At 40.6% G+C, this 17,376-nt stretch overlaps 2 protein-coding genes across 6 annotated transcripts in view; one reads left to right on the forward strand and one right to left on the reverse strand.

Annotated features, from left to right (window-relative positions):
* Nucleotides 1-9,079, forward strand: part of LOC143036798 (hemolymph clottable protein-like) — an 80,295-nt gene extending 71,216 nt beyond the window's left edge. The window contains exons 29-33 of the mRNA XM_076204542.1: nucleotides 3,147-3,324; nucleotides 3,956-4,150; nucleotides 4,962-5,117; nucleotides 5,614-5,854; nucleotides 8,806-9,079. Coding sequence (XP_076060657.1) covers nucleotides 3,147-3,324; nucleotides 3,956-4,150; nucleotides 4,962-5,117; nucleotides 5,614-5,854; nucleotides 8,806-8,825 — 790 coding nt within the window. The 3' untranslated portion in view covers nucleotides 8,826-9,079. The remainder of the gene's footprint in view (nucleotides 1-3,146; nucleotides 3,325-3,955; nucleotides 4,151-4,961; nucleotides 5,118-5,613; nucleotides 5,855-8,805) is intronic.
* A 1,963-nt stretch (nucleotides 9,080-11,042) lies between these two features.
* g (adaptor-related protein complex 3, delta 1 subunit-like garnet) overlaps nucleotides 11,043-17,376 on the reverse strand; it is a 98,670-nt gene continuing 92,336 nt past the window's right edge. For all 5 annotated transcript variants that reach the window (XM_076204547.1, XM_076204545.1, XM_076204543.1 and 2 more), the window contains exons 25-26: nucleotides 16,372-16,491; nucleotides 11,043-13,486 (exon numbers count right to left, since the gene is read on the reverse strand). In XM_076204547.1, the coding sequence (XP_076060662.1) occupies nucleotides 13,382-13,486; nucleotides 16,372-16,491 (225 nt within the window). In that variant the 3' untranslated portion in view covers nucleotides 11,043-13,381. The remainder of the gene's footprint in view (nucleotides 13,487-16,371; nucleotides 16,492-17,376) is intronic.

Here is a 17,376-nt window from a genome sequence, read left to right on the forward strand (position 1 = left end):
GTTATTTATTTATTTTGTGTGTCACGCAAAACTGAATGGTTGAAATGAGGCATGTTTGTTCCGTAGACTTTATTATTATAATTATTATCATTATTATCTATATAATAACACGATAGCGTGTGTGTTATTCATTTATTTTGTGTGTCACGCTTACATCAAAAGCAACGACCTTCCATGGTGTCGAAGTTCTCGAAGCTGCCGAAGTTCTCGAAGGTGCCAAAGTTCTCGAAGGTGCCAAAGTTCTCGAAGGTGCCAAAGTTCTCGAAGGTGCCAAAGTTCTCGAAGGTGCCGAAATTCTCGAACGTGCCGAAGTTCTCGAAGGTGTCGAGGTTCTCGAAGTTCTCGAAAGTACCGAAATTGTCGAAGGTGGCGAAGTTCTCGAAGGTGCCGAAATTCTCGAAGGTGCCAAAGTTCTCCAAGGGGCCGAAGTTCGCGAAGCCGCCGAAGTTCTCGAAGGCGGCGAAGTTCTCGATGTCACCGAAGTTGTCGAAGGTGCCGAAGTTCTCGAAGGTGCCGAAGTTCTCAAAAGTGCCGAAGCTCTCGAAGGTGCCGAAGTTCTCGAAAGTGCCGTAGTTCTCGAAAGCGCCTAAGTTCTCGAAGGTCTGGCAGGTCTCGAAGTTCTGGAAGGTCTCGAAGTTCTGGAAGGTCTCGAAGATCAAATGAAAATGAAGAAAGAAAATATGGACAGCTCTATATAATTGAAACAAATGAAGCATTAAATCTGAGGTCAAATGCTAATCAAAATTCTAATTGCTTATATTCAGTTTTCGAAAAAATATCTCAAGCAATGGTCGATAATCTTTATGTAGGGGCATATAAAAACATGAGAACTGTCGAACTTGAAGAGCAACAGAGAGCTACATTACAAAATATCCCTCCCAGAAAAATAACCATGCAATTTATTGCCGGCCCTGATGCGAGGAGATATAATAATCCAACAAATGATGAAATTGCAGCAATATTTGTCGGTGATGATGGAGCACCTCCTGTCCAGCGTGACATTATAGTGTACCCTGAAGGACAACAGAGGGAGAGGATATCCTACCTCTCTTGCCATCTTGATGCAATGATTTACCCTCTTCTCTTTCGTGTAATTTACACGGGTTCCGCTAGTTATTATTATTATTCTATTTATAAATAAAAATATGTCTGAACATTATTCTGAAATTACCTCAGCGGTGGCGGTGTTTTGGGGGCATTTCCGTAAGGGTGATTGGATGTACAACACCAACTACCAATATGGTGACGGTGATTTGGTAAGTCAATGAGAACCTGATTTGCTGAGAGTGGTGACGTCACGGCAACGGGGACAACTGATTGGCTAAGAGTGGTGACGTCACGGCAACGTAGACGACTGATTGGCAAGAACGCTGACGTCACGGCAACGTAGACGATTGATTTGCCGTGAGCGAAGCAAGCTCGCCCTAAGGGCCGAGCCCCACGAAGGGCAGGGCGCGAAACGCCCGCTCGCGAAGTGAGCTGCGCCGAAGGCCAAACACCCATGGTGAAGCCGCCGCTAGTTATTAATATTAGCATTATTATTATTATTATTATTATTATTATCATTATTATTATTATTTAGTTATTATTATTACTATTTCATATATATTATTATTATTGTTGTTACTATTATCTAGGTACCCCGGAATCCGCGCGCGGCGCCACTGTCGATCTTGTGTTGTTTTCATGGCCAAATGTTGCGGCCCACTATTTTTTGTTTAGTTCAATTTGAATGCTTCCCGCGCTTTGCGCATGCGCAAGATATTCAAATTACCTTGTTGTTTTGCAAGTGTAAGGCTAATTCTTGAAATAGAAACAATTTTTCAGCGACTTAAACGGAAATTTGGTTTTCAAACTCGGCAACATAGTTTTCCGAGTAAAAATATTAAGGTAAAGAATGTCTAAACATAATTTTAAGTTACATAAACAAGTTTTTCAACCTATTTTCTCCCAGAATTGAGAAGCTTAAGAAAATTGACTTATGCGTGTTTTAGCTAAAAGCACCGGAATATAGCTATATCACCCATGACACTGATTCGTCCAGTTCGCGTTCAATTTTGTTTACTATTACCATTGACGACCAAAAACACACAATGACGGTTTTTGCTCAAATGCATAATTTATATATAAAAAATAGCATATGGTTGCATTATTTGACCTATTTTCTTTAAAATGTGTGATTTCCATGTAGAATGATCGAAGAGAAGTTACGTTTTTATCCTCTACAAAATTATCAACCGGCAACCAACGTCATTGTTTGGGTTTCGTCGGCGTTGGTTGCCGGCTGATAATTTTTCAGAGGATAAAAACGTAACTTCTCTTCGATCATTTTACGTGGAAATTATCCATTTTAAAGAAAATAGGTCAAATAATGCAACCATGTGCTATTTTTTATATATAAATTATGCATTTGAGCAAAAACCGTGATTGTGTGGTTTTGGTCGGCGTCGGTCGACTTCGGTCGGCGTTTAGCGACAGCTTCATGGTTGCCATGAAAAGGCAAATATGGTATGATGGAGATGTCTCACTTTGTTTTTGACATGCTCATGTGATTTGTTGATCCATAAAACCCAAGTATTCCGAATTTTAATAAAATTGGACCAGTGGTTTAGAGTTAATGTGTATTTCTTTACCGAAATCTTTACAAATTACCACCCTTAATTCTAACACTTTGTTATGGTAAAGTCGAGCCAAAAATGCGGGCTAAGAAAATAATTCAAAAAATCGTATCTCCCTTATTTTTCAAGCTATTTCAAAAATTTAAAAAGCATTTTGTTTCTAATAAAGTTGTCTTTCATATGCAACAATAATATAAAGGTTAATTTTTTTTTGAAAATTTTGTGGGGGTACCTATATCATAATTATTATTATTATAATAATTATTATTATTACTATCACTATCTTTCTTTACCCATTCTTCAGTTTAGTTGGTTGAAAAGAGTTGCTTGGAAGAATAATTTCCCCTTTTTTTCTATTTTCCTATTCTTAAACCTTGTTCACGTTCGGTTATTTGATAAGTATTGCGTATTGATATGCCTAATATATCTTTTTGGTCGAGGTCTGTCTTGCAACTGTTATTACTTTCTCTGTGGTGACCCGTTCTCCCTTGCGGTCTAGGCAGAACAATATATTTTTTTCTCCGACAGGAGCATTGATAACAACCTCTGGGATATTTGGATGCACAAGCCTACAGAGACATCTCTCATTAACCATCTGCGTTTGCCTGACTTTGTCTATGACCTTGCTTCGTTTGATCACAACTACCATCACACCACCCACGGCATCGCTCTCATCCACGACGAGTGTCATGTCTACGAGGATCACGTAAGTCAAGAAAAATATCTTCGAATAAGGTCGGGTCAAAAGGTAAAACTCACTTTAGTTGATCTGGGAATCTTTATGAATAAAGATGTAGGCAGTCAGTTCTTCACAACACCGCTCTGAATCCTTTGTTCATCAGCTTTGGTAATAAAGTTTTCACAAGATTAGCACCAACAAAATCACCGCCATAGTTGTTTTAGTCTCCTTTTGTTCTTAGCTCTCCATTTCATTCCTTATTCTCTCTTTACTCACTGTCATCTCAGCTGTCCTTTCTTATTAAGTTAGCCAATGTTTTTGGTATCATCTATTCACCTGACCAAGAATATTTTTGTCAAATACCACCTAGTTGTCTAAATTTAAGCATTCTGTTAACTCCTCACCAATGTCGACAAAATCACCCTTGTAAAATATTCTTCACATATGTCATAAAGAGGTCTCAACGTAGACACCATTCAGCAGATATATTTCATGATAATTTCATAAGAAATTTTATATTTCATTGGATGCATTAGAGACAATGATGTTCCTAAAAAAATGTGAACTAGACTTTAAATATTCATGTGATGCTTCAATCTCATGACTGTTAAACAAAACACACCCTGCCTCGCTCGATAACGGACATAACCTCCAACAGGTCGACACTTTCGATGGCACGACTTATCCACTAGAAAGGAGTTTGTGTTGGCGAGTGTTAGCGATGGACGTTAAACAGCACGAGAGCTGGATGCTCCTCCACCGCTACGTCGAATATCCAGAGCCAGGAATCCAATTACGTTTCATCAACCCAATGGGCATGATCGTCGCTGACATCACGTCTGATGAAATCAAAGTACGAGAGTTATTGTAGCAAAAAGAGAGGATAAAATCATGCGTTTTCTTACAGGTTTATGATAAAACCAATTTCGTGGGTAAATCGTTCAAATCAAGACTTTCTCAATTTCCCAGTCAATCAAAGACTACTCTGAGGACTAATGTAGTAAAGAGATGCAGACAGGGACCTATGCTACCATGCAACTAATGTACTGTCTAACAGCGATAGACTTGAGCTTCGAATCCTCAGGATTCGAGTCACGTTCAACACTACTCGATCCCTGAGGAGCCCATCAATGATATCTACTTAGCACCCATAGAGGGGTAAAACTAATCTATATGGTGGCTTTTAGCATGTGCCAGCAGCACAAGATGTATCAGGTAAGGCGGTCTCCACCTCCCATACCTCTTCTTCATTTAGATTTTCACAGTACTATTTCCTTTTATATCTAAGGAGGGTGGTCTGTTGGAGAAGAAGGATGGGTGCAAGGGGAGAAAACAAAAAAGATGGAAAGGGTAGGGTAGTTCTTGTTAAGAGGACAATAGGTGATAGGGCTACGCAGTACAATGATAATGTCATTACCTTATGGTAACCAGTCGCACAGACAATAGTTTGAGCCCCAGTGGCAGAGATAATTAATACATTTGTTGGATAGCTCTCCTGAATATAGGACTCACTGGAATTAAGAATACATATTGTACTGTGTGAGTTGATATCAAGGAATAATTAGGACGAGTTCCAGATCATTCTTTTTGAATGTCCTGCATAGTAGAGTGGTAGCGTCATTACTTTGCTAGTTAGCTTCTCTGACTTTTCTATGACTTTTCAGGTGAACGGCAAGCTGGTGATCATGGCCAGGGACCGCGAGGTAGTTCGCTACAAGGAGATGGATATGTGTATTGTCGAGGTGTACAAGGACCAGATCTTCGTCGAGTTCCCCGACATATTGGCCGTGTCCCTGAAAGATTCCCACGTTGCCGTGAAGGTGCCTATGATCGAAAAAAAAAAGAGTTCAGAGATTGTGGGACGCCCCATCCTTAAACTTTGTATGGCCTTCATTTTCACATTTAACTGCTAAACTTGTACACCATGTGCCTAAATAACCCTGTTTTTGCACATTTCACTCATCATGATGGTTCGTATATTTAATTTTTAACTCACAATCGAGCTCAGTGGAAGTTGTGGGAAGGTCGACCCATGATCTTGTAAAATTTGGTATTGTGGTACTCTAACTTTCGAAACTACTTTTTGTTGGGCAATACTGTTTATTTTCTCTGGCTGTCTGAAAACAATTACATTCAGCTAGGAGGGCGCCTCTCTGCCCGGTCAAGCGTAAAAAATATCATGGTATTCTCGATGGACTATTTTTCATACTAGATCATATTCATCTTTTGGGATTCCCCTTCCACAGTAGAGTTACTTGGCAAAGACACACCGCGATTGCACCTCTTGTTAACTTGTCTTTTCCTCCTCATCCACAGATGGACATGTATAACACAGGTGGTTTGTGCGGAGCCCGTGACGGCGAGGTCACTGGCGACCTCCAGGGACCCAACCAGTGCGTCTACTACAATCCAGAGCTCTTCTCCGCTTCCTGGACGGCAGGAGGAGATGGTGGCTGCGACTCCTTTGCCATGGATGACCTCGTCGCGAAGGTGGAAGACTACCAGCAGCACTGCCCCAAGTTCCAATCTCAAGCCACGGGACCTGCGCATGACTGGTGTAGGTTCATGTCTCCATCATTCGAGTCTTACTCTACCAACTACCAGACCTGTAGATGGAGAAGCAGGCATACAAAAGTCATTGTCACATACATACACACAAACACACACACACACGCACATATACACACATATTCTCATCTAGGGTGGATCAAGTACTGTTTTGTTTTTCTTCGTCCATGTTGCGAAAAGTTATTTCTATATCTGTTTAATCAGCAGCAAGAACCAAGAACACCCAGTTGACCACAAATCAGCCTCCAAGCCAAGGAAAGAGGTCAGGAAGGTAATTCATCCTTTGATCTCAATTCGTGACAGCTGGCCAGCTGACCTCACTGGAATACATGGGTACACAAGGGGATAGCCATATAAAATGCCACGATGGAAATCGAGGCAGATGGAAGCCTAAACAGGAAGTTTGCCTGGTGGATGTCCTCGCCCTCATTTGGCTTGAGAAGGAAGAGAAGGGACAAATCTATAATCTCATAAGTGAGGAAATGTACATGTACCTAGTTGTGCTTTTTGTGGGCAGACAGTTGGAGGAGGAGGAGGAGGAGTTTGGGATGAGTCCACAATTTCCATCATAGAACTGAGTGCATAAGTATTTGGGTTAACGAGATACAATTGTGAGTATAGGTTGTGTGCTAAAAGGGATTGTTGGAGATGGGTTGGGTGGCTGTTGTCGGGTGGCTCAGTGAGAATGGATATTAACGGTTAGATAAAGAGGAGGGAAAGTTTGTCTTCTCGTGTTGGGCGACTTTGTAGGGAATGTCCATTTGGTATAAGGTGCAGGTTGAAGAACTAGATCAAGGGGTGAGTGTGTCCAATTTTTGGAAGAGGAGGTGTATTTTTTATGGGGGTAGGGGGTTGGTCCTTTATAATGAGTAGGTTGAGGGTGCATGGCGGGAGGAAGTGGGTGCATCCATGTTTTGGAAGAGGGAATATCTTTGATGGATGAGGGTTTGGAGAGAGAAATACGGGGATGGGGAAGTTGAGCCTAACCAGTAATCACTTATTTCAGTTGGGCCTGGGAGGACTGTGAAGTTTAAGAATCTGGTATATGACAGCCGGCAAACCCAGTCCACAGGATCACCCGAGCCTAGTTTGTTTTCTGTAGGAAGTGCCTTTATGGAACAGGGAAGTGGGATTGGTGCAAGGTTAGAGTATAAGTCAGCTTAGACCTCATGTTTTTGGGCAGCACAAGCCCAAGGTGGGGTAGAATGTCTTGAGTACTTCAAATAGTGCTTTGGTGGCACTTTTGAGATAGAGAACAGATGTGATCATTTGTGCATATTAAATTATTTGTTGTATTGTTTTGGGTGGGTAATAGCTTCTTTTTTTGAACAATGAGGGGAGCATTGTTGGTGATGGGGAGGGTGAAGGGAAGAAGAGGATGGGTTCACAGTGGGAGGATGTGGTGGACTGGCAAAAATTAGGGTTTCTATACAGTGGAGTTTACTTACTTGGTTTACTTGGAGAAGTTCCGAGGGCCGTCCTCACAGCCGTAGTGACCTACCGCTGCTGCCAGCCCTGCTGTCCCTCCTCACAAGGTCCAGTTGGTCTGCTATGGTGTTGGAGGACAACCTTCTGATGGCGGTGTAACCTGGCATAGAAATCTGTCCAGCACATGCTGCTTGAAGCTGTCCACTGAGCAGTTGGTTCTCTCTCTCACTTCTTTTGGAAGAGAGTTGAAAATTTTTGGTCCCTTGTGCCCCCAGGCTGGATGCCAGTAAGGTCTTAACCCACTTGCATCCATGTCTTACACTGTAGCATGGATTTGATTGTTGAGGGCATGGGGTCAGGAACAAGGCCCTCCAGGATTCTCCATGTGTAGATGACCCTTTACCTTTCTCTCCTTTGTTGGGAGTAGATTCCTAGTGTTTTCAAGCGATCCCAATAATTGAGATCCTTCATCCCTCTAATATGCCTGGTGTAATTTCTTTGGACAGCCTCAAGCCTCTGGACGTCTCCTTGTTTATGTGAAGACCAGAGTTGGCTACAGTAGTCCATGATAGGTTGGATTAGCACCTTCCAAAGGTTTAGCATTACCTCTGTCTCTCTTGAGGAGAAAGTCCGTAATACCCAATTGGCCATCCCCCATGCCCTTTTCACGGTCTCCATGATGTGGTGCTGGAAAGTGGCGTCATCTCCTAGATATATACCCAGACATTTTACATGTGCTTTGGTATGATTGTCATTCCTCTTTCTGTGTACAGTTCGGTATTGTCTTTAATTTCTTGGTTGGTACCATATCTCATGACCTCAAACTTCTCTTCGTTGAACTGCATATCACAATCATTAGCCCCAGCATCGACCATATCGAGGTCGTCTTGTAGATGGCGTACGTCTTCACTCTCCAGCACTGCGCGATTTATGTGGGTGTCGTCGGCAAAAGATAGGAGAGTTGAGTAGGGAAACTAGAGGGAATGCAGGATTGTGCGGAGTAAATTGTTGTGTTGCGGGTTCTCAAGTTGTCGGGGTAATTTGTTGTGTTGAGGGTTCTCAAGTTGTGTTTGTGGTTTCACTTGGTGGGGCTGTTAGAGTGGGAGTAGTAGGGGATCATGCTGAGGTGGTGAATCATAATGCTTTTGCATACGTAATTCCTGGCTCTCGTGTCTTGGAAGCGGAGGCTTTCACTCTCAAAGCAACATGCAGTGTCGTGTGAATTCTCTGTGATTTTGGCTGCAGATTGAGCATTTGGCTGGGTCTGGGGTTGGGGATCCATGTGTGGGAACCTAACACAAGACAATGAATATGCCTATTGAACGGTGACACTGTTGCTTGTTATTTCCAAAGTGCCAGCAATTAAAACAGCAACTTGGACTTGGTAGTATTTTCTTAAATAATATCTCAAATATTCTGCATAAAGATAGGACAGAAGTTTTTTTTGGTTCATCATCAGATAATAGGTACTTCAAAGTTATACAACATAATCAACTGGTTTTTTTTTTTCAGACATTATTGATGAAAAATGAGCCAGCATTTAGCAGGAAAAAGAAGAACATCATTAGGAAGAAGCTGGAGTGTGACAGAGATTTCCAGAGACAAGCACTGGAGTTCCTTATGAAACTATCGTCTACAACTCTACAGAAAGGATGGACATTTCAAGAAGACAGAAAAACATTTACACAAAACAGATGAATATTATTTAGAAGATGGATGCATTCAATATTTTTTTCTACACACTAGAATATAAATTGTATGTTTTCCAATAAAACACATTAGAATCCATACTGTATGTTTTCCAATAAAAATCCTCCACTGCATCTGTGTGAAAGTCTGAAGGTGAATACTAGAATCTAAAAACTGACCAATATTGCTTTCAATTTTACTCTAAATTCATATTTATATCGTTCTCTTCCAAAATAATCTAATTTTTTTCTTGGTGTGAATCCCTATGCAATTTCCACATTACAAAGGGAAAGGGGCATTAATATTAATGTGGTAGTTTTAAAGGGATTAGTCTGTTAAAAGTAGGTAGAGAGGAATACAGAAGGATGTTAATACAACTGAGACAATCCAGAGGGGAACAGAGGGAGTAATTGAGGAGGAACAGTGTGTATTTGGGAAAGCCAAAGAATGAGAGGATAAAATTTCTGTAGCAAGGCAGATCTGTGAAAAGTTTTAGAGAAAAGGTATGGATGTTTTTGCACTTTTATGGATCTGAAGAAGGCGCATGACAGAGTTGACAAAGTATTTTTGGTGTTGCTGATGTATGGGTTGGGGGGAAAGTAGTCGAGGGCAGCCAACACCTTTTACACGAGTAGTAGAGCTTGTATTAGGCTTGCAAATTGTGAGTGGCTTTAGGTGAAAGTGGGGTTGTGCCAGGGTTGTATTATGTCACCATGGATGCTGTGGCACAGGAGATAAATAAGAGGGTGATGGTAAGGGGGTTGGAGATGGTCAGTGAAAGTAAAGGGAAGAGGAAGGTGAGCCAGTTGTTGTTTGCAGATGATACTGCACTTGTGGCTAGGTTAGATGTGGACCTAAGACAGTTAGTGACAGAGTTCATAAGGGTATGTGAAAGGAGAAAGTTAAGAATAAAGTGATGAAATGTAAGGGGATGAGGGTGGTAGCAAGTTGGAGGCAAGTCTTAAAAAGAGAGGGTAGAAGAGGTAAGTCTTGAAAAAGGAAAACTTCAGGAGGTGGTTTGTTTTAAGTATTCAGGGTTACATATAGCAGGAGATGGAGGAGTGGGTTGGAGCTAATCTGTAGAGAGAAGTAAATTATTTGGAAGACTAAAAAGTGTCATAAGAAACGGGAATCTAGGGATGGATACAAAGAGAAGATTATATGGAGTGATTGTGCCTACAATGCTGTTAAGAACAGAGACTTTGAATGAAAAGAAGGCAGAAAGAAGTTTATATGTGTATGAGATGAAGTATTTGAGAAGTATTGTGGAGATTATGAAGACAGATTGAGTGAGAAAAGAGGTGAGGTAAAGTGGAAAGCAGGGGAGGAGAGTTGGGAGAAATGATTGCTCAAAGAATACTGGAATTATTTGGGTACATTGCAAGAGTGTGAAAAGTGTGAAAAGCACAGGTGGATGGAGCAAACCTGAGAGGAAGAGCAAGAATGAGATGCTTGGATGGGACAAAAGAGGGCCTTGGGTAAAAGAGAAATGTCTGATGAGCAGGGAAGGGAGAAGGCAAGGGACAGGTGCAGGTGGAAAATGGTTATAAATTGACATGGGCCAAAGGGGTTTTTCCTGCATTTCTCCAATTACTTGTGAGTAGACACAGGAGGGTCACCATGTAATGAAGTGGTGGGGGTAAACCAGATTCAGCTATTGTCCCTGCTGTGGAGGTGCTGTGTCTTGCTGCAGTGCTTCTGACCCAAGAAGTGTGTGGGGGACAGAGATGGTTCTATACCCACAAGGAGCTAAGATACAAAGAAAAACAAATTACTGTTGGATGGACGAAGGGTGGGTGCATGCCTTGGATGGTTACTTCCCTTATAAGGGGGAAGAGTCCTTTTGATAGATAAATCAGCTTTCTATTTTGAGTGGAGTCACCAATCATAAAATAATGCTTCATGGCTCTAGTCCACACAGGGATATCATTTAAGCCCTTAAAATATTGACTGCATAAAACTCATGCAATCTATACCCCACATGAAGGAAATTTAAGGCTATGTATCAGAGCTATGATTTTCCATTTAAAAGAAATACCATGATGAAATAATAAAACCTAATAATGAGGCATTTTATTCATAACATTCTGCACAACATATCAATATACTAATGACTTAAAGGCAGGGAAGAATTCATCTGACAATCCTGATATAACAAAATATGTTTAACACTCAATCTGGAATGCCATAGAAAGGTCAATAAATGAGGCTGGGAGTGCTTGGTCTCGACACTCAAACTTTTAAGGGTGGAAATGGTTCCTCAGTGCTATGATACAAAGAGGATAATTTGAAACTTGTTACCACATCCCAGTCTGGTCCTCTATCTGCACCATGTGGAGGCCATGGAAAGAATCAAAGATCAAGCTTGAACTTATGGAAGCCATTAGTAATCTTACACATCTGATTCAAGCTACAAAAACACAAAATATGCAGTCATAAATAAAAAATTAAACATTCTAATATTGATGGTAGAGGTCCTTAAAGAAGTTAATGCCAGAGAAAAGAAACCCAACAAACACTTGTTTTGCCTTGTGGCCACAGGCACTACCATTTTAATACACCTCAACCAATAGTTTTAAACACAATGAGCAAATAATATATCTTTAATTTGTTAGTTAAAATTTGTGTATCTGTGTGCTTACATGTAAAACAGAAGAGATGCAGAACTATAATTGAAACTAAAGATCAGCAAGAAAGAGAGCAATGCATCCTGCTACACCTGTCAAGTAACAACAAACCAAAACAAAGATATGCCAACCTGTTTTGCTCACATTTCACCCCCGCCAAACCACTATTCCTCGAACTATACCAAACTTACAACTATTATTGTCTGACTCCCCTTAGTCTTGTGTCATTATATTTTGTGAAGGAGTTTTTAAATCTTTTATTTTCAAGCCAGAGCATACACCATCCTCAGACACTGAACTGAGAACTAGCTGTGATGATCATGTGACACCACCTTTTTTCTTATATAATGCCTATCAAGACCCGAGTAATGCTTACAACAATTGGCACATCACTGTTTGGCTGTACCCAAGCCCTACCAATTACATACAAGCAATTGGCAAGGTAGGGCAACAGGAAGAAACATAGCAAGAAACCATGAAACTGGCTGCCCACCACTTGTATAATGTAAAACTTTTGAGTCAAATTGTACTTGGGCAGTTTTGCAAAGGAAAACATTTAGAATATAATGGTCTTGGAACAGATAAATAATAAGTCAGATCTAATATTTTCGAATAAACATTAAAAAATCAACAATAAGTAGTAAATCAACACTAGAAATTCTCTATTCCTTACACAGGAATACCTGGTATCAAAACATTACTGGCATACATATGTAGAGTATATCATCAGATCCAGTACACACCTCATATTCATGTGTAATCTGAGGCCACTGCAGTGGGTGTGGAGTTCATGGCAAACTCTGGTTCAAACTGTTCACAATCAAAATCAGAGAGAAGGAATGTTCATTTGCACACTCAGGTTGAGAAAAAAAAAAATTGAGAAGAGTAATACATAACAACTGAAGCTTGACTATTTGACAAAGCCTTCAAAATGGCTCAGTTGATGAAATTGAAAGTGTGAATATAAGCTTTCATATCACTTTTGAGATTGATGAATCTAGATCTGTTATAGAGAAAGCAGTGAATGATTGCTACAAAGGACCTTCCTGCTACTGGTGAATGACTATGACAAGTTGATAGCATGAAAAGGTAGTACAGAGTATCGTCTCATTGCACGATCACCACCATAATGTTCATGTGCTGTTAGCTTTGTGGCCACTTTTTTAATATCAGTGTTTATACCAACTATGGGCCATTCTTTGATCTAGTCTAACCTATCAGTAGAAAAATAGCCACATAACCTAGATTAGGATAATGTCACAGCATTGGATCATGTACAAAACAACACAAGCATGCAAATTCTGCATCACTTGACTTTATTTATGGACTGTATAGAGCTCCTAATAATCATAGGCTATGATTCAACTCATCTCTTCAACTACTTGGTCTAAAACAATTCAAATAATATGGTAGTTCTGCATATCCTGTGCTCAGTCAGGCAGGATAAAAATTGGATAGATGCACAAGCTATACAACAAGCCATACCCTCTGTGGTTCAGGAAAGCCATAGATGAAATGGCTACGGATTAGTTCTACTTACATTGCATCCTTCTTTACATTGCAGCTAACTCAAAAATTATCATCAATGTTCCTTCTTCTGACAACAGTGTAACTATGTACACCAACAGCCTTTCCATCTGCAACTCAACTGGACCACTTTTTTTCAACATGACTGAATTTTGACAAATCATCAGTCCCTATGTACAGTGCATCTCCCCAAGAAGCTACACCACATGATTAACATTCAAAGCTAATTCCCCTACAGATTCCTTTTAATTCTGTTGCATGTCAACCAGAGTCATCTTCATATGATCTAATGTGTTGGACAGCAGCGTCCCTTCTGTGCTCTTGCCATCAACTGTTAGTCGCCCAATGGTCTGTAGGAGAGTAAATTGAGTAAAATTAGATATTAATAAGTGAAATACATATTTTTTAAGAGATCCTGCAGAATTACCCATTTATCTAACATAGTAAAAGTAGGGGGGACGGAGAGGGGGGGTCGCCGATTTAATGAAGCGGCCTTGCTGTGGATGTGCTGTGTCTTGCGACACTGCTTCTGACCCAGGGCAGTGGACAAGGTGCAGGGATGACCCGTCATCCAGGAGGTGCTAAGATAAGAGGGAAGAGGGAGGGTGGAGGGGTATGGAGTGTATTCAGGGATGGAATGGGTGGGAATGATTTTATGCCTTTTCCTTTTTGGCTACCTCCCTTGTAAGGGGGAAAAAGCCTTGGTATATGTAGATATTTTCATGGATTGATATACTCTTATTGCTTCTTTACCTGAGAGACACTGCTCACAAACATCACACAAGTACTGGGAGGATTCAATAAATATGTCCTACCAGAAAGAACATTATGGTTGCAATACATATGAACAAAGCTTTTGACTAGGTCCCCAGAGATACACATATACCAAAGGCTTTTTCCCCCTTACAAGGGAGGTAGCCAAAAAGAAAAAGGCATAAAAACCATTTTCACCCATTCCATCCCTAATACACTCCACTCCCCTCCACCCTCCTTCCTCCCTCTTATCTTGGCACCTCCTGGATGATGGGTCATCCCTGCATCTTGTCCACTGCCCTGGGTCAGAGGCAGTGTCACAAGACACAGCACATCCACAGCAAGGCCACTTCATTAAATCGGCTGTGTCAATTTATTTCTCACATCCACTCCCTCACCCCTCATCTGCTACCCACTCTCCCTCCTGCATCACAGCATCATCCATACACAACCATTCTCCATTCACCCCTACCTTCTGTCCTCTCCCATCCTTCCTCAACAGACATTCCCCTCTTTCCTAATGCTCCTTTTACTCCATCCATCCCTCTCATCCTAGGTCACCTCTTCATGTTCACTCCTTCCACTTCTGCCTTCCACACCTCTTTTATTAGTCTTTCTTCACTCATTCTTTCCATGTGTCCAAACCATCCCAATACTCTTTCATCAACCCTATCTCCCAACTCCCTTTCCACCCCCATTCTCCTCCTCACCTCCTCATTTCTCACTCTATCGAGCCTAGTAACCCTTATCATACTTCTCAGGCACTTCATCTCAAACACATTCAAACTCCTCTCTTATGTCCCATGTTTCTGCCCTGTACACTGCTGTCGGTACAATCACTCCTTCATACAATCTTCTCTTAGCATCCATTCCCAAATGTAAGAAAACAAACACTGACTTTGTATAACAAAAAGAAACTTATAATAGCCATCCACAAACAGTTCATAAGAACCACCCTAGGATATGCCTCCACAGTATGGTTCCCAAAAATCAGCAAATTGAACACAGACAATTTACAAATACTGCAGAATGGAACACTGACATTAACAACAGGATGCATCAAAACTACCCTTTTAGGATACCTACACATAGAAACCAAAATACTTCCACAAGAATATCATATGAAAATGATAGAAACACAATTCTATGCTAGAACTCTAAATAACACCCATTCTTTGTCTCACAAACACAACCATCAGAACAGAACTATTTATACATCTACCATAACCTTCCACCCATACCAGACAAACCACCCACAGAGAAACATATTGACACCCAAATAACTAAACATGCCCTCCAAGAAAGACAGCCAAACCCAAATACAAGCTCCACAGAGAAAACCCTCCCACACCAAATGAGAACAACAAGAACCACACTGGCAAGCCTGCACTCAAGACACCATATGTCACTAAAATAGTACCAACACAAAACAGGTCTGGACACATTCAAACTGCCCCAGATGCAACCACTACACCAAAGACACAGCACACCTTGTACTACAATGCCCCACACTAACAATTCCCAGGCAACAACACAATATCTCTTTTCTTAGTTCCATATGTTCCCACCTAGGGGCTGTTGGCAGTTTCCTGGAGGCAGCAGATCTCCTGCATGAGAGACCAGGGGCAACATAATGATTGACTGATTGTCATGGATGTGGGTGGGTATACAGCAGAGGGGTTTCTTCATCATTCTTACTGCAGCTACAGTCACCTTGCCAGGGACAGCTCCCCAACCAGGTTAGAATGATGGGGTCTATGTCTGAGCTGCCTTTTTTAACCTCTTCCCTATGTACGGAGAGCAAAACAGACCATGAAATGGTCTACTACCTCATGCTAGCTGCTACCGAGCTGTACTGCCCCCTCAGCCTACAGTGACCACTTGGCCTGCACTACCTGCTGCATGGAATGTAAATAGATCTTTCCAGACATCCATCTCCTGCTCCAACTATGATGCACCATTGCCACAGGGCTTTTGGTTGTTAATGAGAATAAAGTTGTTGAACAGTTGGAGGAAAGTTTAGATAGTGAATGAATATACTGTAAGTCTCAGTCATTGTTCCACACTAAGCATCAATTTCCTGCTAAGAGCTGAACTTATGTGGTATCAATAGGTGGTGGTGAGACTACAGCTGGTCTTCCCTCAAATGTCATGTCTCTGACTCCCACTTCAAGATCTTGCTAACCTCTTTCTAAGTGGGAGACAAGGCAAAGGGAGTTGCAAGACCTTGAAAACATGATTCACAACAGGCACAAAACCCCTGGAAAAGAAAACCTCACCACACTTGTGTAATTTGAATATAATGAAAACTATACTGAGGCATCACTAGAAAAACTAGTTGGAATTTCTTAACAGGAGTGATATTTTGAGGTACATAACTAGAACTAACAGTATTCTAAGTATGAAAATAAGCATCTAATCAAATACATCTGATATCTTTACATAAATAAATAACACTTAAACATAGTGCTAAGGCCCTTACTGCATTTTTGAGAAGAAGACAGACATGATGCCCATGAAGTGAACGTCCATAGAGTGAAGCTGTTGAATCAACCTGCTCCACTACTGCCAAGCTCCCACCATGAGTAACTGCTGCTAGTACCTGTGTTATATGAGAAGATATAAAACAAACCATACTTTATTTACTTTATATTATACATGCATCTACACAAAAATATATAAGAATAGAATGCTCATTCAAAGAAGGAAAGGTACTGCAAGACTGGATAAATGCCAATATTGTGCCAATATATAAAGAGGAAGACAAGGAAGACCCAACAAACTATAGACAGGTCTCCCTTACAAGTACAATAGTTAAAAATCTGTGAAAAAGTCATCAAAAGTAGAGAACAAGAGAAAAATATACTAAATCCATCAAAAGTAAAGAACAAGTAGAAGTTGAACAAGAAGTAGAAGAACAAGACATCAAAAGTAGAGAACAAGAAGAGAACAATATACTAAATCCAAAACAATTCAGTTTTAGACAGGTAAGATCTTGTGCCACAAACTTGATTTGTTTTTATTCAAGGTTAATAGATATAATACAAGAAAGGGACGGATGGGCAGACTGTGCTTTCCTAAACTTACAAAAGGCATTTGATAAAGTACCACACAAAAACCTATTAAGAAAACTCAAAACAATAGGTGTACATAGAAAATTACTGAAATGGATGGAAAATTTCTTGCATGGGAGAAAAATGAGAGTGGTGCTCATAGATAAAAACTTGACCTGGGAAGAAATGATAAGTGGAGTCCCACAAGATTCATTATTGGCTCTGATAATGTTTGCTATATATATAAATGACATGGATGAAAGTGTAAAATATTATATAAACTTCTATGCAGATGACGCAAAACTACTAAAGAAAGAGGAAAAAGACTGTGAATTGCTACAGAGACCTGGACAAAGTCTGGGAATGGAGTCAAAAGCAGAAAGTGAACTTCAACATTAAGAAATGTAGTATAATGGAATTTGGAAAAGTAAAAA

The sequence above is a fragment of the Oratosquilla oratoria genome, chromosome 21 (assembly GCF_046742065.1).
Source record: "Oratosquilla oratoria isolate Oo_2021 chromosome 21, ASM4674206v1, whole genome shotgun sequence".
NCBI lineage: Eukaryota > Metazoa > Arthropoda > Malacostraca > Stomatopoda > Squillidae > Oratosquilla > Oratosquilla oratoria.